This window comes from Notamacropus eugenii, chromosome 3, assembly GCF_028372415.1.
Source record: "Notamacropus eugenii isolate mMacEug1 chromosome 3, mMacEug1.pri_v2, whole genome shotgun sequence".
NCBI lineage: Eukaryota > Metazoa > Chordata > Mammalia > Diprotodontia > Macropodidae > Notamacropus > Notamacropus eugenii.
This window is the reverse complement of record NC_092874.1, coordinates 138527113-138551956: the sequence shown is the minus strand read 5'-3', so window position 1 is coordinate 138551956 and position 24844 is coordinate 138527113. Positions and strand designations below refer to the sequence as shown.

Genomic DNA, 24844 nt, shown 5'->3' with positions numbered 1-24844 from the left:
AAAAAAATATTCATAAATATCCTTTCAGTAACACTAAAAGGGCATGCATTTGTATCAAAAAATGCCTCATAAAATACAGAGGTATTTCTAAAGAAATTGTTGATGTTGGTTGATCCTTGATTTTCTTTGTAAAGTCGGCATAGCATAAAAAATTCAGTATGAAAAATTGATTTTAAAAGATTGATTGTGCCTTGATGGTACCCTGTTATTTAGTTAATATATGCTTTCTGTGCTACAGGAGATACAGCATGTGCTATTTATTTCCAACAAAATATTCAAAAATAATTGCTGACAAAAGCCACTTTACAGAGGTACATCTTGTAATATGAATGTTAATATTGTGGATAGTTATGCAGAAGTACCTATTGATGTATTTTGAAGATTTTCATAGAGTCCAGTGAAGGTTTTCATTTTTAAAAAGGAAGAAAGAGAAGCTTGCATAACCACTGAGCATACTTTTTCCTAAAGGGTTATGTGATATAAAAATTTGGCCTTTTCGTGTTTGACTAAAGTCTCTAAAACATTGCAAAGACAAGAAGAATAGGTCCTCTACTTAAAAGGAATTTGTTATGTATGAGATGCATTTCCAGAGTTGTTTTCAAATTTGTCATTTTTTAAACAATTGATGCAGTTATTTATAAGGAAAAACAATCCATTTTTGTAATGGGACCCAACTTAAATCCAAATACTTTTCTGTTTAAGTATATGAGGGCTTATATCATCTAAATAAGTTGGTTGGAATTGATGTACTTTAGTTTACTTAAAAGAAGGCCAAATCTATCAGAGTATGAGATTAAAAAATATTTTGAGGAAAATATGTGTAATAAGATGCATAAGGATTTTGTCATTCGTTGTTTACTTTCTCACACATTAACATGTTAATTTTGGAAAGGATGTAAATTGCTATCCTTTAAAAAGCCCTTAAAGCTTTTTATTCATCCACTAAATCATAATTTCCTTTATCTTTTAAATGGTGTCTTATTAGACTGAGTTATCTTTCCTGGAAAACTGTGTACAATTTACTTTTACACTTCAACTGTAGTCAGAAGAGCCTGCATGATAAATCAGGAGACATCTTTATAGAAGTGGAAGATGACTTCTCAGTAGTGTGCTGGTAGTACTATAGTATTATCATGTTACATTTCTAATACTCCCAATTAGTGGTCATCTTCCAGGGATATAGCAGCAAACATTTGGTCACAATTGAATGACCTGTATTCCAGTCCTGATCCTTTTAATTACTTACCCATGTGACTTTGGCCAAGTCCAAATCTTTATTCTTTTATCTGAAAAATGGGGGAGTTAATTTCATAAACATTTCCTGAATGTGTCCGTTGGTAGTCTATGTGTTTATGACAGGGAGGGCTCAGGGTTTATGGGTAAAATTTTTTTATTGCTATTTTTGCCCCTGTGATTCTTTTTTAATGTCTAAATTAATTGTGTCTTCTGGTTGAATGGCATAAGGGTAAAGGATGATTGACTTACTCATCCAAGCTCCACTTAAATATGTGAAAAGATGCCTGATTAATTAAAAACAACAAGGAGTTAGGACTAGTGATCTTTACATTGCCTTCAAATAAAAGAATTGTACAATCTTATTGTAAATCCTCAATACTAATTTTAGACTGGTTTGGGTGGTGGCTTTTGTTTTTGTTTTTCCATCTCTTTATATATAGCCCTAATGCTTATCCCAGTACCTGCCACATAGTAGGCATTTAATAAATTTTTATTGACCTAAAAATAATCATTTTTCATAAAGAATTTTATATACATTTACTGCAAATAAGCTTTAGCACAAAAAGTCTTAAATGTTTTTTTAAAGATCTCCTTCTCCTTGTAAAATATTTTCTAATATTAGCATTAAGAAAAAATAAAATGTTAATTCTCTGTATTCTAAGTATCTTTAAGTCTTCCTTGAAGATGTGTAAGTATGGGATGAGTCTTTCAAACATTTTAGAAAGTCTTTATCATTGTACCCAGCTTATTTGGTTTTGCTTTCCTTCTCTCTCTCTAACTTGGTATTTTCATTTAAAATTTGATAGATTTTTGTTTTGATGCAGCAGGCAGTTCTCAATAAACAGGCAAAATAAAAGTTTATCATTTGTTAACAGAAAAGAGATGTTTCCAAGGCTGTGCTAGAGCCTGTTTGAAACAGTTTGTTACATTTTCAGTGTGAGTATTTATGCCTTAGAAATCAGCAAATGCTATGAATCAGGGCTTGATTTATTGTTTTGTTGTTATTTAGACTTAGGAAAGTTATTGCAGAAAACTGGGAAAGAATTTTTGCAGCCCATGTCTCTGATAAAGGCCTCATTTCTAAAATGTATAGAGAACTGAGTCAAATTTATAAGAATACAAATCATTCCCCAATTGATAAATTGTCAGTTTTCAGATGAAGAAATTAAAGCTATCTATAGTCATAAGAAAAAATGCTCTAAATCATTATAGATTAGAGAAATGCCAATCAAAACAACTCCGAGGTACCCCAAGTTACACCTATCAGTTTGCCTAACCATGGCAAAACAGGAAAATGATAAATGTTGGAGAAGATGTGAAAACTGGAACGTTAATGCTTTGTTGGTGGAACTTTGAACTGATCCAACCATTCTGGAGAGCAATTTGGAACTATGTACAAAGGGCTATAAAATTGTGCATATCCTTTGATCCAACAATACCACTAATTGGTCTGTATTCCAAAGACTTCATGAAAAAGGTAAAAGGACCCACATGTACAAAAATATTTATAGCAGCTCTTTTTGTTGTGGCTATGAATTGAAAATTGAGGGGATGTGCATCAATTGGGGAATGACTAAACATACTAACATGAATGTAATGGAATATTGTTCCATAAGAAATGATGAGCAGACAAACTTCAGAAAAACCTGGAAAGAGTTATGTGAACTGAGGCTGAGTGAAGTGAGCAGAACCAGGAGAACATTGTACATAATAACAGCCACAATGTGCATTGACTAACTTTGATAGACTTATCTCTTCTTAGCAGTGGAAGGATCCAAGACAACTCCAAATGACTTATGATGGAAAATGCTGTCCACATCCAGAAAAAGAACTGTGGAGTCTGAATGCAGATTGAAGCATATTATTTGTTCTCTCTCTCTCATTTCTTCTTTCTTGTGGTTTTTCCCACTGGTTCTAATTCTTCTTTACAATATGACTAATGAGAAAATAGGTTCTATATGAATGTATATGTAGAGCCTATATCAAATTATACACCATCTTGGGGTGGGGATAGGGAAGAGATGGGGAGAAAATTTGGAACTTATGAAAGTGAATGTTGAAAATTGAAAATGAACAAATTAAAAAAAGAAAGTTATTGAGAAAATGTTATCATTGAATATTAGACTTACATGTGTCATGTGTATGGTTTTTCCCCAGAAGCCAATTGTTAAACATTTACTGGCACACAAATGGGTGTGTCTTTTAACTTAGAAATTATGATATTGACATCAATTGCTGTATTTGACCATAGTTTTAAATCAGGAAGATCTGGGTTCAGGTGTCACTGCTGATACTTAATTGGTTGTACAACAGTTGGCAAGTCTTTAATCTCTTAATACTCTCTATATATCTCTAAAACTCTAGAGAAGGTACTAATCTACATTGTTAGAGGGAAGTTCCTCCTTACCAGAGATTTCCATATTCCAGTAAAATCACAAGTCTAGTTCCTGTCCCTTTGTTGACTTTATTTTGTTTTTATATTTGTGATGTGTATTGTTCTTTTGACTTTTATCTTTATTGTGCATTAGCCTGTACTTCATACAAGTCTTTCCATGTTTCTCTAAATTTCTCGCATTCTCAGTTCCTTAGAACCCAATAATATTTCATTATATTCTTGTATCATAGTTTCTTCATCCACTTCCCAATTTCTGGGTGCCAATTTTGTTTGTACCTTTGTAAAAAGTCTCAAATAGTGCTCCAATGAATATTTTTGTGCATTTTTTTTTGTTTTTTTGCTATTGATAATATCTTTGGGATATAGTCCCAGTAGTGGAATCTTAAAGGGTCAAAAGTTATGAAAAATTTACAATTTTTGTGTCTTTATTTTTTATATGATGTTTTTGTCATAAGAGTGTCTTTCTTTTCTACCTTCACCCTACATGTGCTCATAGAATTAATTTGGTATAAAAAAAATGAAATGGATAAGGTATAGTGTAATGCCATATTGCCTTAAAAATAGAACAATGAAATATGGTGAAAAAGGTTAGAATTATGAATGCATAAGAAAAATGGCCAAAAGACTATGTAGAATAACTAAGGAAATAGGTGGCATAACAACATTGAGAAATGCAAAAAAAAAAAAAAAAAGACAGGATGATTCTAGGGAAAGATGATTCTGAAAATTCATTGAAGAAGAACAAATAGTGACTACCATATTATTGGATGGCGCCTTTGTCTCTAGGGCATGGTAGTGGTAAGAAATAAGAAAAAGAGTCATTATTAGCATGAAACAAATGCCGAAGGTAGTAATTGGGGAAGTCTTTAGGCAACAAAATATCTTGAGATATGGAGGTAGTGGTTAAAATGTAATCATTGTATATCAGTAAAGCTAATGTAACAAGAATTTTCAAAAGAGGACCTTCAACTTCCACAAGAAAAGGAAGAATTTTATACTAAATTTTATAAAATTGGAAATGCTCTGATTTATCAGATTTTTCAATGATCTCTCCTTTACCTTTAGGGTGAGATGAAACTCTGGGTACCCGGTGAATTGGTATTAGCCTGAAAATTCCAAGCTAGAGCTGAGCAGGACATGATAAGAATTTTTATCCAAAAATTACCAAAAAAAAATGGGTTGGAGAAAACACTCTTGGTAACTGCCATACTTGTTCTTGAGAGATTATGGTCTAGCCAAAATTAAAGAGATCTGCTACAGAGAGGGCAGCTTAAACTAATCAGGTTTGCAATAGCTTGAACATGAAATTGTATAACCTTATACTAAACAGAAAAATATATCATATTGGTATGTATTAAAACAACTTCTTTCTTTTGATAGTATTTATTTCCTATAGCCTTTACCCACATTGACCATAAAAGCAAAGTGCTGAGCCCCTAATATGCTCTTTTATATGCTTGTTGATTGGTTAATTTAAAGTCTGTAATTTCCATGCTTTCTCTTATATTTTTCAGTATGCACTTATCTTCTTTATTATAAATTTTAAATCTATAACCATTTAATTTTATGGCACTGCGTATACATACATGTATATATACACACACACACACACACACACACACACACACACACACATATATATATATATATATATATATATATATATATGAATATGTATGCACACACAATTAAGTAACCCTGGAAATTGGCTAAAAAGCCTGGGAAATTTTTGTAATTTTATTAAGTCTTACTTTTGTAAAGAGACCAGTGACTGAACATCATTGGTACATGTTAATAGATTATATGCAATAGCAATATATTGCTTTTTTATTGCTATTTCAGAAGCAGTAGATTCATGTATAGTTATTACTAGCTACACCATCTCCTCCCTTTTTATCAAAAGAGGTTCATGCTATTGAATCATTACTCCAATATTTATCATTCTTATTGAAAATCACTAGACCTAAATCTATTGGTTTCTCTCTAGATTGAAAACATTTGAACTTAGAAAGCACAGTATTTCCTAAGACATTTGTAAGTATTCATCATGGATATTAAAATTACAATCAGGCTGTGTGTAGTGTGAGGAGTGATTAAAAAAATCTTTAAACATATGGTAAGCGGGTGACCAATGCTATCCAGGTTTGAAGATGCTGAATGTTCGTATAACTTGTATTTGAAATTTTGATGTGTATTGCATTCGTTACTGAATATCAAGAATACATTTTTTTGCTCATACAGAGAGAGTTTAAAATGGGGTCTTTTGTAGAAGCATACGGTCTGTTTAGAATGATATAACAGATGCTGAATGTTCACATATCAAACAAAATGCCAGCTTTCTGTAGAAAAGAGGTGTCAAAAAGTTTCTTTGTACCTTTAACGCATGTGATTATGTAGTACAAAATGCAGAGTTTGTAAAATTTCTTGAATATACAGGCAAAAAAATGAATAATTCAAAACAACTCATAAGTTCTACATTCTATTGTACCTTTTATAACGCAGGCAGAAGATAGCATTGTGCTCCCAGTAGAGCTGAATTTGCACAAGTTACACCTCTGAAAATGCCAGATGGTCTATGGTCTACTTTTGAGAGCTGTCACATATGTAAAGATTTGAAAAAAGAAAGACAGCTGAATGAGAGCAGTGGATCATTAAAGGGAGAGTGAGGGTCCCTAGGCATCACTTGTGTTTTAAGAAGCATTGTGTCGTTTCCCATATTACCTTTTTTTTTTTTTTAAAGCAATACACAACCTTTATACAATAAGATAAAAAATATTTCTGTTTTAGACCAAATGATTGTGGCTTAATTTTCTAACTGGCAGGTACTTTTGTTCTTTATGCTAGAAAGCAGGTATATGCTTCCTAATTGGATTCAAGAGCAATTTAACCACAGTTTAACTCCCCTGTGAAAAATTATCAATAAGGTTAAAATAAATTTAAATAGAGATGACTAACACATTTGGGGCTTCATCCAGATTTGATTTGACCTGTATGCCTTGTGTGACTGGCAAAATCATTCAGCCAAAAAGTTGTGTTTTAATATTAAAATGCTGAAGTGAAGTACTCTTTTTTTGTTTTTACTATTTAGGGATTAGACATTAATAATCAAAACTGCAAGAAAAATAAAATAACTGAATATGAAACAAGAATTAAGACTCATTTTTTTGAAGTTGCCCGTTTGTAGACTCACCAATAGAAGTAGATGCAGTTTTAAAAGTTAAAAGTATGGCTTAATGTATTTTACATGGTTTAGAAGATATAAATATGGTTTATGGTGTTTTTGATGATTTTGAAGATATAAGTATGGCTTAGGGTATTATACTACAATGACTTGACATATTAAATCAATTTGGGTGGTTGGGGAAAGGTCAGATCTGTCAGTTTTAAGAACTTTATTTTTTAGGCACAGAATTATTGTCTGGTGTTCTTGTTTTTATTGTTGAGATTGTTTATCTACTACTTAAGAATCCTTATTTAATTTTGCCTGTAGTACATGTCCAGAAGTTTTTTAGGAGCTTGGCCATCTTCTTAGAAGTGGACAATGTGCATTCTTAACAGAGAATTGCTATTACTAGTGAAAAATGGGACCAAAATATTCTACTTGCTTTGAACCCAAATGAGAAGGGTACTAGATTGGGTTTAATTGTCTCTAGCATTTTTTTTTCCAATACATATGCATTCTTAGTTTTAGGCTCCATAGAAGTCATCAGAATGTCATTCTAGTTGATACAAGACGTTATATGATCAGCAAATTAATCACCAAATCAAAGGACTACACGCTCAAAGGAAACAGAACTACAGAAGCCTTGCTTGTACTTTATGACTTTGAGAAGGCATGTATAATTGACGGAAGAGCAAGTGATTTTTAAAGATATGAGATAATGTCAGAAGAAAAATAAAGAGTTGTAATACTTTTCTACTGCTGATATTGTATAGTATTGCTAAAGTGAGTAACAAATTTTTTAGATAATTGGATTTCTTGCTTTAGAAAACAATTGATCATTGATGCTAATAAAGTCCAAAAAAAAGCTTCTGGGTATCATCTTTTATTTGTCAGCTGAAAAAATCATGAGGCATAAATTCCCTTGAAATTTACAGTGTGAAAATAAACTTTTTTTTGTACAGTTAAAGCATTTCTATTCAGGGATCACTTGGTATGTGTATAGTGACTGAGGCAAAATATGATGTTATTGAATTATTCCTTCATTTAAAATTAGGCTCTCTCTGTCTTGGATATTTATTACACTTTAGTCCATTATCCACTAAAGTCCTATTTTGTTGCTTTATTGTGGCCTAGAAGATGACCCTACTTTCTTGAAGCCTATTTCATCAACAGTGTGAGCTCTGGCAGCTTTTACCAACCTGGAAAGTCACTAAGTACGGATCTGTCCATGTCCATGTGCATTCTCTGAGATTTAGCCTCACTAAGTTCAACAAGGATCATTGCCAGGTTGGCTGCAAGATGATTAATTTTTTGGCTATAGTAATGACTAGGTGGCACAGTGGATAAAATGCCAGGCCTGGAGAGGAAACTTCATGAGCTCAAATCCAGCCTCAGACACTTATTGTGTGACCCTAGGCAAGTCACTTAAGCCACTGTGTTTCAGTTCCTTATCTGTGAAATGAGCTGGAAAAAGAAATTGCAAGTGACTCCAGTATCTTTGCCAAGAAAACTTCAAATGGGGTCATGAGGAGTCAGACACAACTGAAAAATGACTAAGTGACAAACTTTTATTTTTTTTTTTCATTTTTCATTTTTAACACAGTTCATATCACATAAAACAATTCCAGCTTTTGGTCAGGTGATACTTCTCTTAAAGTATTTACAATATAGACCACAAATGAATTTTTTATTTAACATTAACCAACTGAGACACAAATAATAACTATGTATGCTAACTTCACAAGCCCTTGACCTGATTGTCTCCACACTATTACTAGGAATTAAAGGACCCTAACTTGTTGTTGCTCTAAAGTTCTAAGCCTAATAGCTTAATTTTAGACTTGACCTCGGATGTTCCCCTACCAACAATCTATAATTTAATGCATCTGGTATTAAGCTTACAAACCTTTTGACTATAGGAAATTGCCACTTAAGAGTAAGGACATTGCAGGGAACCAATACCTCCCCAACTTCATGTCAATTCCAGGCAGGAGTAGATTGTCAACTTGCATTCAGTCAGGCTTAAAGTCTGCCAGGTGTCAGTGGGAAAATTGAGTCAGGAGAATCCTACCTCAGCCCGGGCTGAACAGCCGCTCTCCCACCCTTCCTATGATGAGATCACCTCATACCAGCATCTCACAGGCTTACTGGCATCATGGATTGGAGGCTCAGACCACCTTTGTTGCTATCCATACCTGGAGTTAGACTCAGAAGAACAGTCAGTTAATAGTCCCATAGCATCTTAAAATAGCAAATTCTAATAACCAGGTTTCAGATATGACTATAATTTCACCTTGGCTAGGGAACGTCTTTTGAGGCAAGTCTTAAGTGGCTTGCATGCTTTTCTATACATGTTCTAGTTCCTAATTAAATAACAATCATAAAATCAAATTTACCATTAAAACCTTAACTTTTCCATCAATGCCAAATTTTACCCAAGGTTACCTGCCTCTAGGAAACTTAGATTAAAATTCTTTTCCCCAAACTAAAGATGTCTCTGATTTAGTCTCAGTAATTAATTGAATCAATTGTTTTAATACTAATTGCTTTTACATCACTTTGTCCAATTTTTCTCCCCATCTCATTTTTCTCCCCTCCCTACCCCCTAATACCTTGCATTCTGATTAGCCCTTCCCTCAATGTACCCTCCCTTCTATCACACCCCACCCTTCCCTTATCCCTATCTTCTCTCTTTTCTTGTAGGGCAAGATAAATTTCTATACCCCATTACCTGTGTTTCTTATTTTCTGGTTATATGCAATAATCATTTTCAGCATTCGTTTCTAATACTTTGAATTCCAACTTCTTTCCCTCCCTCCCTACTGAGAAGGCAAGCAATTCAATACAGACTAAATATGTGTTGTTTTGCAAAAGACTTCCCTAATAATCCTGTTGTGTAATACTGTGTTGCCCTCTATCCTACTCTGTCTCCCCCCTTTTTTCCCGTCATTTGACCTTGTCCCTTCCCAAAAGTGTTTATTTCTGGTTACTCCCTTCTCCCATTTGCCCTGCCTTCTATCATTTCCCTCACCCCACTTGTAGCCTCCTCCCCTACTTTCCTGTAGTGTAAGGTAGATTTTCATACCAAATTTAGTGAGCATGTTATTCTCTCCTTAAGCCATATGTAGAGAGAGTAGCTTCACTTCCCCCTCTCCCCTTCTTCCTTTTCTCCTCCATTGAACAAGATTTTTCATATCTCTTTTATGAGTTATATCCAGTCCCAATTCATTTCTCTCTTTCTCCTTCCAGTATTTTCCTCCTTCACCCCTTAATTTTTGTTTTATTTATTTATTTTTTTGTGGATATCATCTCTTCTGATTCAATATATAGCCTGAACTCATTCTCTCTCTCTCTCTCTCTCTCTCTCTCTCTCTCTCTCTCTCTCTCTCTCTCTCTCTCTCTCTCTCTCTCTCTCTCTCTGTCTCTGTCTGTCTCTCTCTCTCTGTGTATGTACAATCCTTCCACCTACCCAAATACTGAGAAAAGTCTCAAGAGTTACAAATATTTTCTTTCCATGTAGGAATGTAAACAGTTCAGCTCTAGAAAGTCTTTTATGATTTCTCTTTACTGTTTACCTTTTCATGCTTCTCTTGATTCTTGTGTTTGAAAGTCAAATTTTCTCTTCAGTTCTGGTCTTTTCATCATGAATGCTTGAAAGTCCTCTATATCATTGAATGACCATTTATTCCCCTGAAGTATTATACTTAGTTTTTCTGGGTAGGTAATTCTTGGTTTTAATCCCAGTTCCTTTGACTTATGGAATATCCCATTCCAAGTCTTTTCATCCCTTAATGTTGAAGTTGCCAGGTCCTGTGTTATCCTGATTGTATTTCCACAATATTGGAATTGTTCCTTTATAGCTGCTTGCAGTATTTTCTCCTTGACCTGGGAACTCTGAAATTTGGCCATAATATTCCTAGGAGTTTCTCTCTTTGGGTATCTTTCAGGAGGTGATTGGTGGATTCTTTCAATACTTATTTTGCCCTCTGGTTCTAGAATATCAGGATAGTTTTCCTTGATAATTTCATGGAAGATAATGTCTAGGCTCTTTTTTTGATCATGGCTTTCAGATAGTCTCATAATTTTTAAATTGTCTCTCCTGGATCTATTTTCCAGGTCAGTTGTTTTTCCAATGAGATGTTTCACATTATCTTCTATTTTTTCAAACTTTTGGTTTTGTTTTTTAACTGCTTGGTTTTTGTCATAGTCATTAGCTTCCCTGAACTCAATTCTCTCTTTTATAGAACTATTTTGTTCATTGAACTTTTGAAACTTCTCCTCGATTTGACTAATTCTGCTTTTTAAAGTTTCCTCCTCATTGACTTCTTGGACTTCTTTTTCCAATTGAGTTAGCCTCTTTTTAAAGGTGTTATTTTCCTTAGCATTTTTTTGGTTCTCCTTTAGCAAGCTGCTAACTCGCTTTTCAAGCTCTTCTATTGCCTGAGCCTATTTTAAGTTCACTTTGGAGTCCCTGGAGGCAGGGACCTTGACTTCCTGTGACAGTATACATTGTTCTTCCTCATTTGAAAGGATGAGAGGAGACACCTGTTCACCAAGAAAGTAACCTTGTATGGTCTTATTTTTTCCCCTTTTTTGGGCATTTTCCCTGTAGGCTACTTGACTTCTGAATCCTTTGTCAAGGGGATGGTCTTATTGCCCCTCCTCTTTCTGGTATAGTGTTCAAGACTGAGATTCTATTCAGCTGCACGGTTCCCCTGGGCTTTGGGTGAGAGTGGGGCCATCACTTGGGGCTGACATTTAGATCAGCTGTTCCCTACCACCAGAAGCTTTAAGCTGAGCTGCCTGGACAATGGATCCAGGTTGCTTCCCAGCCACTGTAGCTGCCTGCAGGTGGCTGCTGGGGCTGCCATCACCTGGGGCTATTGCTGGAGGAACCCCATTCCCCTCTTGCCCAGCTGGGAAAGCCCTCCCACACTGACCTTTGTAGCTTTCTTTGTTGCTTGTGGGTTGAGGTATCTGGGACTCTTCCTGCTGAGAATGCTGCCCTGGAGGTCTGCTCAGGTCCTGTTACTCCCAGTGCAGCATGGACAGGGCTGGGCTCTGCTCAGCTCAGCTCAGCGTCCCGTGGGATAGACCTTTCCTGTTGGCCTTCTAGGTTACCTTTGGCTGGAAACCTCTTTCACTCTATTGTTTTGTGACTTCTGTTGCTCTCGAATTTGTTGAGTCATTTTTTACAGGTGTTTTGTATGCTGTGGGGGAAGAGCTAGAGTATATGCATCTTTCTACTCCATCATCTTGGCTCCATCCCCCAACAAACTTTTAAAGACCGTCTTTCCATTGAGACACCTAAGTATTGCAGAGTGCATTGGTATTGAGAAAATTTACACCAGTGAAATCACAGATACTCTTGAAGAATTGAAATAAATTCTGGTAAATCCCTACTAATTACTGCTAATTATTTAATGAAATTTATTGTAAATTACTATGTTATTGCATTTTATATCATACCATTTAAAAAAATGAAAATTTCTACATTTTGAGTTCAACAAACATTTATTAAGCATCTATTAGTTATAGAACACTGTGTTAGGGTAAATAGGAAGATGTTAAGTAAGTCATAACCTCTGATCTCAAGAAACTGACAGTCTAATGATAATTGACTGCCCAAATTTTAAAAGGAACATGATATAATTTCTGCATTCCAAGGAAATCATTTCAACATAGAGTTATAATTAGAAGGGACCTTTTGGTTTATTTTTTATGGGGTTTTTTTTTGCCTCCAAATTTATATGTTTGTTTTCAATTTTTAACAATCACTTCCATGAGTTTTAAAGTTTTTTTCCCTATGGGCTCTACACACACATTTTTATTAAACACTTTTCCACATTAGTCATGTTGCACAGAAGAATTAAAATGAATTGGAGAAAACATGAGTAAAATTAAAACCAAACATAACAAAAGAGAAAACAGTCTGCTTCTTACTGCATTCCAGTTCCACAGTTTCTTCTCTGGATGTGGATAGCATTTTGCATCATGAGTCTTTTAGAAATATTTTAGTCATTGCTGTGAAGGGCTAAGTCTATCAGAAACAGTCTTCTCACACTGTGGCTGTTACTGTGTCTAGTTTTCTCCTGGTTCTGCTCAATTCACTCAGCATCGGTTTAAAGTCTTTCCAGGTTTTTCTGAAGTCCACCTGTTCCTCATTTCTTATAGCACAGTGGTATTCCATTACATCCATGTACCACAATTTGTTCAGCCATTCCCCAATTGATGGGCATCCCTACAATTTCCAGTTCTCAGCCACCACAAAAAGAGCTACTATAACCATTTTTGTATATGTGAGTCCTTTTCCCATTTTAATGATCTCTTTGGGATACAACCCTAGAAGTGATATTGCTGGGTTGTATGCATATTTTTATAGCCCTTTGGTCATACTTCCAAATTGCTCTCCAGAATGGTTGGATCAACTCATAGCTCCACCAACAATAAATTAGTGTTCCAAAACTCCCACATCTTCTCCAACATTTATCATCTTCCTGTTTTGTCATGTTAGCCAATCTGATAGCTGTGATGTGGTACCTCAGAGTTGTTTTGATTTGCATCTCTCTACTCAACAGTGATTTAGAGCACTTTTTTCCTGTCTATAGATAGCTTTAATTTCTTCCTCTGAAAACTGCCTGTTCATATCTAATGATCATCTATCAATTGGAGAATGACTTTTATTCTTGTAGATTTGACTCAGTTCTCTATATATTTCAGAAATGAGGCCTTTATCATGGACACAGTTGTAAAAATTCTTTACCAGTTTTCTGCTTCCTTCCTAATCTTAGTTACATTGACTTTGTGCAAAAACTTTTCAATTTGATATAATCAGAACAATCCACTTTGCATTTCATAATATTCTCTATCCCTTGTTTGGTCATAAATTCTTCCATTTTTCATAAATCTGACAAATAAAGTATTCCTTGATGCCCTAATTTGTTTATGGTATCAGCTTATATACCTAAATTATGTACCCATTTGGACTTTATTCTGGTATATGGTGTCAGGCTTTGGTCTATGCCTAGTTTCTGCCACACTATTTTCCAGTTTTCCCAACAGTTTTTGTCAAACAATGAGTTCTTATTCCAGAAGCTGGAGTGTTTGTGTTTACAAACAGTATACTGCTATAGTCACTGACTACTATGTCATGTGTACCCAACCTATTCCACTGATCTACCCCTCTATTTCTTAGTCAATACCAAGTGGTTTTGATGATTACTGCTTTCTTATACAATCTAAGATCTGGCATGGCTGGGCCACCTTCCCTAGCATTTATTTTCATTACTTCCCTTGATATTCTGGACCTTTTGTTCTTCCAGATGAATTCTGATATGTTTTTTTAGCTCTATAAAATAGTTTTTTGGTAGTCTGATTGGTATGGCACTGAATAAGTAAATTAATTTAAGTAGAATTGTCATTTTTATTGAGCAGCTGATATTTTTCCAGTTATTTAGATCTGACTTTATTTGTGCGAGAAGTGTATTGTAATTTTGTTCATATGTTCCCTAGGTTTGTTTTGGCAGGTAGACTCCCAAGTATTTTATAGTGTCTACAGTAACTTTAAATGGGATTTATCTTTCTATTTCTTGATGCTGGGCTTTGTTAGTAATATATAGAAATGCAGATGATTTATGTGGGTTTATTTTGTATCTTGCAACTTTGCTAAAGTTGTTTATTATTTCAAATAGTTTTTTACTTGACTCTAGGATTCTCCAAGTGTATCATCATATTGTCTATAAAGAGTGATAACTTAGTTTCTTCTTTGTCTTTTCTAATTCCTTCTATTTCTTTTTCTTGTCTTATTGCTAAGGCTAACATTTCTAGTATCAAATTGAATAACTGATGATAATGGATAACCTTGTTTCACCCCCAGTCTTACTAGGAATACATCTAGCTTATCGCTATTACATATAATACTTGGTTTTAGGTAGATGCTACTTATTTTAAGGAAGGCTCCATTTATTCCTAAGCTCTCCAGTGTTTTCAGTAGGAATGGATATTATATTTTGTCAAGATAGAAGGGACCTTTTGAATGACTTAGTAGTGCTATTTCCTTAGTTTACAAATGAGGAAATTGAGGGTTAAGTATTTTACCCATCACAATATAATAATATTTATATAATAATGGCATAATAACATATAATATTATAAATAACAGGCAGGATTTAAACCTGACTCCACATTTAGCCATCATATGCTCCCTCAATTAAATTCAATTCAACAAGAATTTATTAAGTCCATCTTGTTCAGTCACTTTATTGTGATCCCATTTGGGGTTTTCTTGACAGAGATATTGAAGTGGTTGCCATTTCCTTCTCCAGCTCATTTTACAGATGAGAGTGGGGCAAAAAGGGTTAAGTGACTTCCCCAGGATCACAGAGCTAGTAAGTATCTGATATGCTCTATCCATTGTACCACTTAGCTGCTAGACAGTGGGGATATGGAGTAAAAAAACAACAACAATGGAACCTACCTTCAAGGAGCTTACATTCTACTTTCTTATACATGGTTACTAGCATGAAAATAGAGAATTTAAAGAGGGAAAATATGAGATAATCTTTTTCATTCCCCAGGTCCAGCACATAAATTTTTCCAATAGTATATTTTAAAGTATGTTATCTCATTTTTAAGACCTAGATTATTTCTTCCATGACTTATCTTAAAATACAGTTCCGTGGTTGACAACTTCCCATTATCAAAAATTCAGTTTCAATATGATCCTAAAAATTGTTCTGTTACCCCTAGTTCTATCCTGAATGTCATATTTGGCAGCCTTACAAGTCAGTCAATCAAGAGATATTTGTTAAGTTCCTAATTTTCAAGTAAAGGACTGGCAAAATCCAAACTTTGTTTCCTAACCTTAGACTTCTGCCACATTAAAATTTTCCTTTTTTCTTCATTTTAGCACAACCTCAACGCTTGCCTGAGCCCCAGACTTCAGCACAGGAACAAAGTGAGGAAGAAATGGGCAAGATAAAGAATGGTCATACAAATCTGAGAAATGGAAATGGAATCCACAATGGGGTTAGACATGTATCTATAGATAACAGAAAACTTTCTGCACCTGTTTCACAAAAAATGCATAAAAAAATTCAGTCCAGCTTGTCTGTAAACAGTGATATGAGCAAGAAGAGTAAAGTAAGCGCTGTCTTTTCTCAAAAACCAGGCTCATCACCTGAAGGTAAGCTAAGTTCTGTGCACATTTTTTTTTTAAATTTTGAAACTAATTCCAATTCATTCTTACTAATAGCAGTAAAATCAATTAAACATAACTAAAGTCATCATAGAATTCTGTCAGGAAAAAACCTTGAGATGATCTGGTCTAGTTACTCATTTTTCACCTAAAGTGAAGTATAAAAGTTAATGTCAAAGCCAGGGACAGACCTCAATTGTTCTGATTCCTCTGCCCATGCTCCTATGATTTTATTTATTTTTCAGAGAAAAATAGAAATTAGGACAAAACACAAAATAATTTCCCCAAAGGAAATCATTAAATGTTTTAACGAAGTGACAACTGACTTATTACTTAGATTTAAGCTTTTGTCATCTCTAAAGGTAAATTCGCAAAGTGAAGAGTAACTGCACAGTCTAAAACTTTAATAGCCTAAAACTTGAAATCTTAAATTACACTGTCTTTTAGTACACCCTATATAAATGATTCCTATTACTCTTACTATCACTGTCATTAATACACAGACATATATTAAGTAATATGTCTGTGTATTAAATGTATATATTTATATATAAAATATAATAACAACATATATTACATAACAAATCATAATTATATAAGATATAATAATACAAATATATTATATATAGCACATAAATATAAATTTATAAATTATATAATGTATAATAAATAATAGTTTATATTAATAGAATATATAATTTAATGTATACATAATTTGAATAATATGTGTGTTTGTATGTGTGCGTGTATCTATGTCTGTATATCATAGAGACAGGAAATAGATCTGTGATTTTTTTGGTATAGGAAAGAATCACTTCCCCTTACGAAAGCAGCTCGGTATCTACTATGCAATGTAGAGTCTTGGACAATTAACTAGAAAACTTGGAGGTTAAGTGATTTCCTAGGGTTAGTGTCACATATGTGTCACAGATGGGTTTTGAAGCCTGGTCTTCTTGACTTTGAAGCCAATTCTCTATTCACTGCACCAAACTTCATCTATGTATATATTTATATACACTTTACCATTAAGTTTACTAATTGTATGTTGTCTGCTAGAATACCTCTGGTAATTCCCACTCAGATGCATTATACTTTCCAAATATTCCCCTAATCTTTCATTTCCATTGCCATGGTCAATAGACTTTATTATCACCTATTGAGTTCAGATAATCCTAATTCTTGTTCATCCCTGCTGACTTCCTTCTTGTTGCAGCTATGCTTGCCCTAATCTTGTAGCAGGTCCAAAGTTCCTAGCTAAAGGTACTAGGGAGAGTTAGCTGGAGAAGAAGACCTGGGAACATGATAGCTGTCTCCAAGTATTTCAAAAGCTGCTATGTGGAAGGGAATTAGACTGCCTGTGCTTGGCCTCAGAGAGCAGAACTCCAAAAAATGAGGACACATTGGCAGAGAAGCAGATTTAGGTTGGCTATAAGGGAAAAATTTTATAACACTTGAAATTATCCAGAAATAGGGGCTGCCACAGAAGACTCCCTATCACTAGAGGTCTTGAAGTGGATGCTGTTTAATTATTTGTTGGAAATGGTGGTAATTGGATAATGTTGGCTACAGGTACAAGTTATACTAGATGACTTCTGACTTCCCTTCCAACCCTGAGATTCTGTAGATTTAACAGTAGGATTTAATTTAAAAATCCTTGATGAGTCATAAATAGTATTAGATAACAAAATAGTCTCTTTTTACTAGTATAGCTACTTTTGAAATATTTGTTGTTTTACCTACAAAAGTCTATCTTTTTTTTTTTTTTTTTTTTTTACTACAGCCTATATGAATTTTTGCTTATATGTATCCTTCTCTAGTATTTACACCTTTGTCTCTTAGGCCTTCCTCTTCCTGTACTGCTTGGCACTTTTTTAGTTTCGTGTCTATATCAAATTATATTGGCTATCTACTCATTTTCTCTAACTTTCTTTTTCAACTTCTATTAAAACCTAAATAATTACTTCCTGTATTATGCCTGTAGAAAGCTGAGCACTCTTCATTTGTCAAGATGGGTTTTACTCACAAATAGGAAATTGTGTTGAGAATTACCAGTAATGAATTGGAAGAAACTATATTATACCTTGCTTACTGGTGTTCTAAATTTAACTGAGTTAAAATGTTAGGTTGATCAAATGATATGATAATAAGCTGTCTGCATAGTTCTAGGTCAGTGACATTACTTCCCAAACTAATTAGATTGGAAGGGACATGATTGGCACTTTAAAATGAGTTTGACATGTAAGATGTGTGGTCATCTCTGAAGCACAGGTAGGCTGTTAACTAAACTGACTCTCTGAGGGGTTGAGAATGCAATGCAATTTTATTTAGAAGACCTCAGTATCTAGGTGATCAGGTGAAATCATGCTATGTCAAAGAGAAGTACTATATATTGGTTATTTATGACACCTATCATTTCATTTTCTCTTTTTTTCCTTTTAATCTAGTCACTTAAAATTTTTTTCGTTAATTCTTTTGCATTTCATGATAGCTTAAAAATCTGCATTCATTATGAAAGGTAGACTACTTAAAATTATTAAAATATTTTAAGTGTTTACAGTGTGTAATAGGGCTATAAATAGCACTTAATAAGAGTTTGTTGATTGATTAAAGACATCAAATAGACCTTATTACCATAAAAATGCAAATTGGATACATTTCATTTGCAAAAGCAAAGAAAATTCTGCTCATATTTGGAGGAGATAAGTGCCCTCATTCTGTTCCTGACAGAGTAGTACCAGGGGGAATAATGAAACTGAGGAAACATTGTCCTTGATGGGTGTATTTCAACTAAGGCTAATCCATGATTTGATTCTTAGTTTGAAGTAATTTAGTTCTTTGGTAACTCTATTGCCATTTTTATAGGTTGGTTCCCCCCTATCCCCGTAACATTCTCCTTGGAGAGTCTTACCCTTGAATAGGTTAGTACAACTGTACCTCAAACTCTGTGCAAAGGAGATATCTTTCCATTTCTCAGAAGGCCATTTATTATATTTAGTGAAGAAGAAGCAAGGCTAATATATAAATACTCTCAAATTACTACCACAGTCCAGTATTAATTTTACTCTTAAGACCTGATAGCTAACATTTTACAAACTCTAAATCAATTTAACAAAAGTAAATTAGATTTTGTCAAAGTCAAGGATATCAGAAGTATATAATTTAGACCATTTGCTCTTCCAAAAAAATTTTTTTTTACACATTTCTGTGAGGGCCTGTGAAATGTCCATGGATAAATTGTATATATATGGTTACTATCCTGAGGAAAATTTCCATTTTGCAAATAACCAGTTTTGGAAGCACTTTGCTAAAATTGAAGAGCATGTATTACATGCAGCAAGCATACCATTTAAAAAGATGACAATCTTCACAGTCCAAAATGATTGGTTTTTGAAAGATGAAGAAATTAATTTTCACTGCTAAACATAATCTTAAAACATAAATATTCAGATTTTCTTTTTCAAATGGTAATGTGAAAATAAAATAGTATCAGAAATGGGACCTTCTTTTTTTTTAAGATGAGAAAAAAGGACATCAAAGGAAAGCAATTCAGGACCTTAAGTCTCATCAGTTACCAGAAGACTTAATATGTCATTTCAATATAAAGTATAGGTAGATTAAAAATAAAAACAGCATTCACAATTTCTTCTGAAATGAAATTTCCTCCTTCCCCCCATTAAAATCATATATATTCACTTAAAATGGATTAAATTATATGTTGTGAGTTAAACAAAGAAGTCAGCTGTGATAAAGCATAAGGAACTTGGTATCAGTAATCTTGGTTTTAAGTATTAGTTATTCTGTTTGCCTGCTGTTTGATCTTGGGCCATCCCTTATCTGCCTCAGACCTAATTTTCTTCATCTGCAAAGTGGGAATAATAATGCTTTTATTGTCTTTATTGGGTTATTTTGAGGATTAGATAAGGAATGCATTAATATACTAGCCTTTCTAAATCATTGAAGCATGATAAAATGTCATGAGCATTAATAATACCAAGAAATTTAAAAAGAATTGTTGATCTTTTGCTTCTATAGCACTGAACTGAGCAACTGGTGCTTGGGCACCAGCTTAGTTCTTATGGGGATTGGACTATAGTAGGGAGATATGGCACGTTCTCAAATACAAAATAATGGGTGTTAACTTCTTTAGAGAGAGAGGTGTAAAACAAAGTATTAGATGAGGCTCACGTGGCAAATGATTGTTATCAGTGGGCATCAGGAAAGGCTTTTTGAAAGAGGTGATATTTGAGTTGGACTTTAAAGGGTGGCTAGTAACGCAGTAGGTGAAAACAGAAGAAGAAAATATTCCAGGCATAAGAGTGTTTGAGGGGGCGGAGCCAAGATGGCGGAGTAGAAAGACGCACATACACATAGCTCCGAACCCACAACCCACAGAACGGCTACAGGGGAGTAACTCACGGTGTATTCTGCACCCAGAGGCCACGGAATATTGGAGCGAGGGAGATTTCTGTTCTGGAGGGACCTGCAAACCTCTCGCGGGGGGTCCTTCGCACTGCGGACTGGGCGCCAGGACTGGGAGCTGAGGGCAGCCCTGCAGCGGCCGCGACACCGTGAGGAAAAGATCCGAGCGGGCTACAGGGACGGGATCTCCAGCGGCCATGCGGGTCCCCCCACCCACAGAGGGACCTGCAAACCTCTCGCAAAAGGTCTGTCGCGCTGCAGACGCGGAGCCCAGCCCAGCCCAGACCTGCTGCGGCCACGGCACCAAGAGAAACAGACCCGAGCAGACTTCAGGGACGGGATCTCCAGCGGCCGCACAAGTCCCTTTGCCCACAGCTGATGGGGGTCGGTGAGAGAGTCTCTTTGGCAGGTTGAGAGGGGAGTGGGGTGCCCCCATGATTCGGGCCCCCCCGGGAGGTAGAAGCTGAGAGGCGGCTGCAGACAGGGGCTCCCCAAGCGGACGGGAGCCTGGATCCATTGTGGAAGGTCTGTGCATAAACCCCCTGAGGGAACTGAGCCTGAGAGGCAGCCCTGCCCTGACCTGACCACCTGAACTTAATTCTCACACTGAATAGCAGCCCTGCCCCCGCCAAAAACCCTAAGGCTGGAAGCAGCATTTGAATCTCAGACCCCAAACACTGGCTGGGAGGACCAGGAGGCGAGGTGGGGGTGAGGAGAATATTCAGAGGTCAAGTCACTGGCTGGGAAAATGCCCAGAAAAGGGAAAAGAAATAAGACTATTGAAGGCTACTTTCTTGGAGAACAGACATTTCCTCCCTCCCTTTCTGATGAGGAAGAACAATGCTTACCATCAGGCAAAGACACAGAAATCAAGGCTTCTGTGTCCCAGCCCACCCAATGGGCTCAGGCCATGGAAGAGCTCAAAAGGAATTTTGAAAATCAAGTTGGAGAGGTGGAGGAAAAACTGGGAAGAGAAATGAGAGAGATGAAAGAAAAGCATGAAAAGCAGATCAGCTCCCTTCTAAAGGAGAACCAAAAAAATGTTGAAGAAATTAACACCTTGAAAACTAGCCTAACTCAATTGGCAAAAGAGGTTCAAAAAGCCAATGAGGAGAAGAATGCTTTCAAAAGCAGAATTAGCCAAATGGAAAAGGAGATTCAAAAGCTCACTGAAGAAAATAGTTCTTTCAGAACTAGAATGGCACAGATGGAGGCTAAGGACTTCGCGAGAAAGCATGATATCACAGAACAAAGAGAGAAGAATGGAAAAATGGAAGATAATGTGAAATATCTCATTGGAAAAACAACTGAACTGGAAAATAGATTCAGGAGAGACAATTTAAAAATTTTGGGACTACCTGAAAGCCATGATCAAAAGAAGAGCCTAGACATCATCTTCCATGAAATTATCAAGGAAAACTGCCCTGAGATTCTAGAACCAGAGGGCAAAATAAATATTCAAGGAATCCACAGAACACCGCCTGAAAGAGATCCAAAAAGAGAAACTCCTAGGAACATTGTGGCCAAATTCCAGAGTTCCCAGGTCAAGGAGAAAATATTGCAAGCAGCTAGAAAGAAACAATTCAAGGATTGTGGAAATACAATCAGGATAACACAAGATCTAGCACCCTCTACATTAAGGGATCGAAGGGAATGGAATAGGATATTCCAGAAGTCAAAGGAACTAGGACTAAAACCAAGAATCACCTACCCAGCAAAACTGAGTATAATACTTCAGGAGAAAAAATGGTCTTTCAATGAAATAGAGGATTTTCAAATTTTCTTGATGAAAAGACCAGAGCTGAAAAGAAAATTTGACTTTCTAACACAAGAATGAAGAGAACCATGAAAAGGTGAACAGCAAAGAGAAATCATAAGGGACTTACTAAAGTTGAACTGTTTACATTCCTACATGGAAAGACAATATTTGTAACTCTTGAAACATTTCAGCATCTGGGTACTGAGTGGGAGTACACACACACACACACATGCACATGCACATGCACACGCACACACACATAGAGACAGAATGCACAGAGTGAATTGAAGAGGATGGGATCATATCTTAAAAAAATGAAATCAAGCAGTGAGAGAGAAATATATTGGGAGGAGGAAGGGAGAAGTTGAATATTTGTAACTCTTGAAACATTTCATTATCTGGGTACTGGGTGGGAGTACACACATACACATGCACACACGCACACATACATAGAGACAGAGTGCACAGAGTGAATTGAAGAGGATGGGATCATATCTTAAAAAAAAAATGAAATCAAGCAGTGAGAGAGAAATATATTGGGAGGAGAAAGGGAGAAATTGAATGGGGCAAATTATCTCTCATAAAAGAGGCAAGGAAAAGACTCATTAGTGGAGGGATAAAGAGGGGAGGTGAGAGAAAAACATGAAGTCTACTCTCATCACATTCCACTAAAGGAAAGAATAAAATGCACACTCATTTTGGTAGGAAAACCTATCTCACAATACAGGAAAGTGGGGGACAAGGGGACAAGCAGGGTGGGGGGGATGATAGAAGGGAGGGCATGGGGAAGAGAATGCAATTCGAGGTCGACACTCATGGGGAGGGATAGGATCAAAAGAGAATAGAAGTAATGGGGGACAGGATAGGATGGAGGGAAATATAGTTAGTCCTATACAACACAACTATTATGGAAGTCATTTGCAAAACTACACAGATTTGGCCTATATTGAATTGCTTGCCTTCCAAAGGGAAGGGGTGGAGAGGGAGGGAGGTAAAGAAGTTGGAACTCAAAGTGTTAGGATCAACTGTAATGTTCTTACCACTAGGAAATAAGAAATATAGGTAAAGGGGTAAAGAAAGCTATCTGCCCCTACAGGACAAAAGAGAAGACGGAGACAAGGGCAGAGAGGGATGATAGAAGAAAGAGCAGATTTGTCACAGGGGCAATTAGAATGCTTGGGTTTGGGGGGGGGAGGGGATAAAAGGGGAGAAAATTTGTAACCCAAAATTTTGTGAAAATGAATGTTAAAAGTTAAATAAAAAAAAAAAAGTGTGTTTGAGTAAAGACTTAAAAGCCCACCCAGAAGCAGGGGAGATGTTAAGGGACTAGAGAGCAGTCCTGTTTATCTGGAACTTCAGGAGGGGGTAAAGAATAAGATAAGGCTAGATTGTAAAGGTAAATGGCACCAGATCATGGAAGGTCATGAATGTCGGCCAAAGAAGTGTGAATTTTACTACGTAAACAACACAGAGTCCCTGGAGAATCCCAAACACAGAAGCTACATGACGAGATTTCTACCTAAGGAAGATCAGACAGGAAGTAAGTTGTATGAAGCAGGTGGAGGGAAATTGATGAACAACTCATGTTGTAGTTGTTCAACCATGTCCAACTCTTCGTTTTCCCATTTGGGGTTTTCTTGATGAACGTACTAGAATGTTTTGCCATTTTCTTTTCCAGATAATTTTACAGATGAGGAAACTGAGGCAAGCAGAGTTAAGTGACTTGCCCAGGGTCATATAGTAAATATCTGAGGCTGGATTTGAACTCAGATCTTCCCAGACTTCAGGCTTAGCTCTTTATCCACTGAACCACCTACCTGAACAATTCATAACATAAGATAATTTTTTAAAAGCATTTTTAGATAAAGTGTGGTGGTTCATGCCTATAAATCCCTTTATGAGAGAGTGAAATGCTGGTGGATATCTTGAACTTAGAAGTTTTGAAGGTATGTCAGTTGGGTGGCATTATGTCTGGTATTAATATGGTGACCTTTCCCCCTGGTTACCTAATGAGGTGCAACCTGACGTATCGATTTTACCTTCCTAACATCCCTTGTACACTCCCCCTTCTTTCTTTTGACGCTGCCTCCAGCCCTCATCACCTCACACTTAGGCTATTACAATAGACTGCTGGTTGTTCAGCCTGCCTCAGGTCTATCCCCACTCCCATCCTCCATTCAGCCATCAAAATAATCTTCCTAAAGTGCAGGTCTGATCCAGTCACTCCACACTGCATAAACCCACTGGCTTCATATCACCTCCAACCTTAAACATAAAATTTTCTTTTTGGCATTCAGAATCTTTTTCTGCCTTTCTAGTCTTCTGATACCCTATGCTTTTTACCCATGACCCAGGGACGCTGGTCTCCTTGCTGTGTCTTACACAATATACTCTATCTTCTGACTCTGGGTATTTTCACGGATTATCTCTCATGGATGGTATTCTCTTCTTCCCTGTCTCAGTCTCCTTGTTTCCTTCAAGTTCCAGTTAAAATCTTATCTTCTACAGGGAGATTGCAAAAAAGTCTTTTGCAGTTTCCCTTCATCCCACTCCCTTCCTTCTGATAGTTGATGATCTCCAACTCATCCTATCTAGATGTTTTCTTGTCTCCCCCATTACATTGCAACCTCCTTGGGAGTAAGAGCTATTCCTAAGTTCCATAAGAACTTATGCACA

General features: G+C 35.9%; 1 protein-coding gene across 2 annotated transcripts in view; it reads left to right on the top strand.

Annotated features, from left to right (window-relative positions):
• The window catches only part of MDFIC (MyoD family inhibitor domain containing), a 129596-nt gene that overhangs the window by 57862 nt on the left and 46890 nt on the right, over positions 1–24844 (top strand). For both annotated transcript variants that reach the window (XM_072652983.1, XM_072652984.1), the window contains exon 4: positions 15703–15978. In XM_072652983.1, the coding sequence (XP_072509084.1) occupies positions 15703–15978 (276 nt within the window). The remainder of the gene's footprint in view (positions 1–15702; positions 15979–24844) is intronic.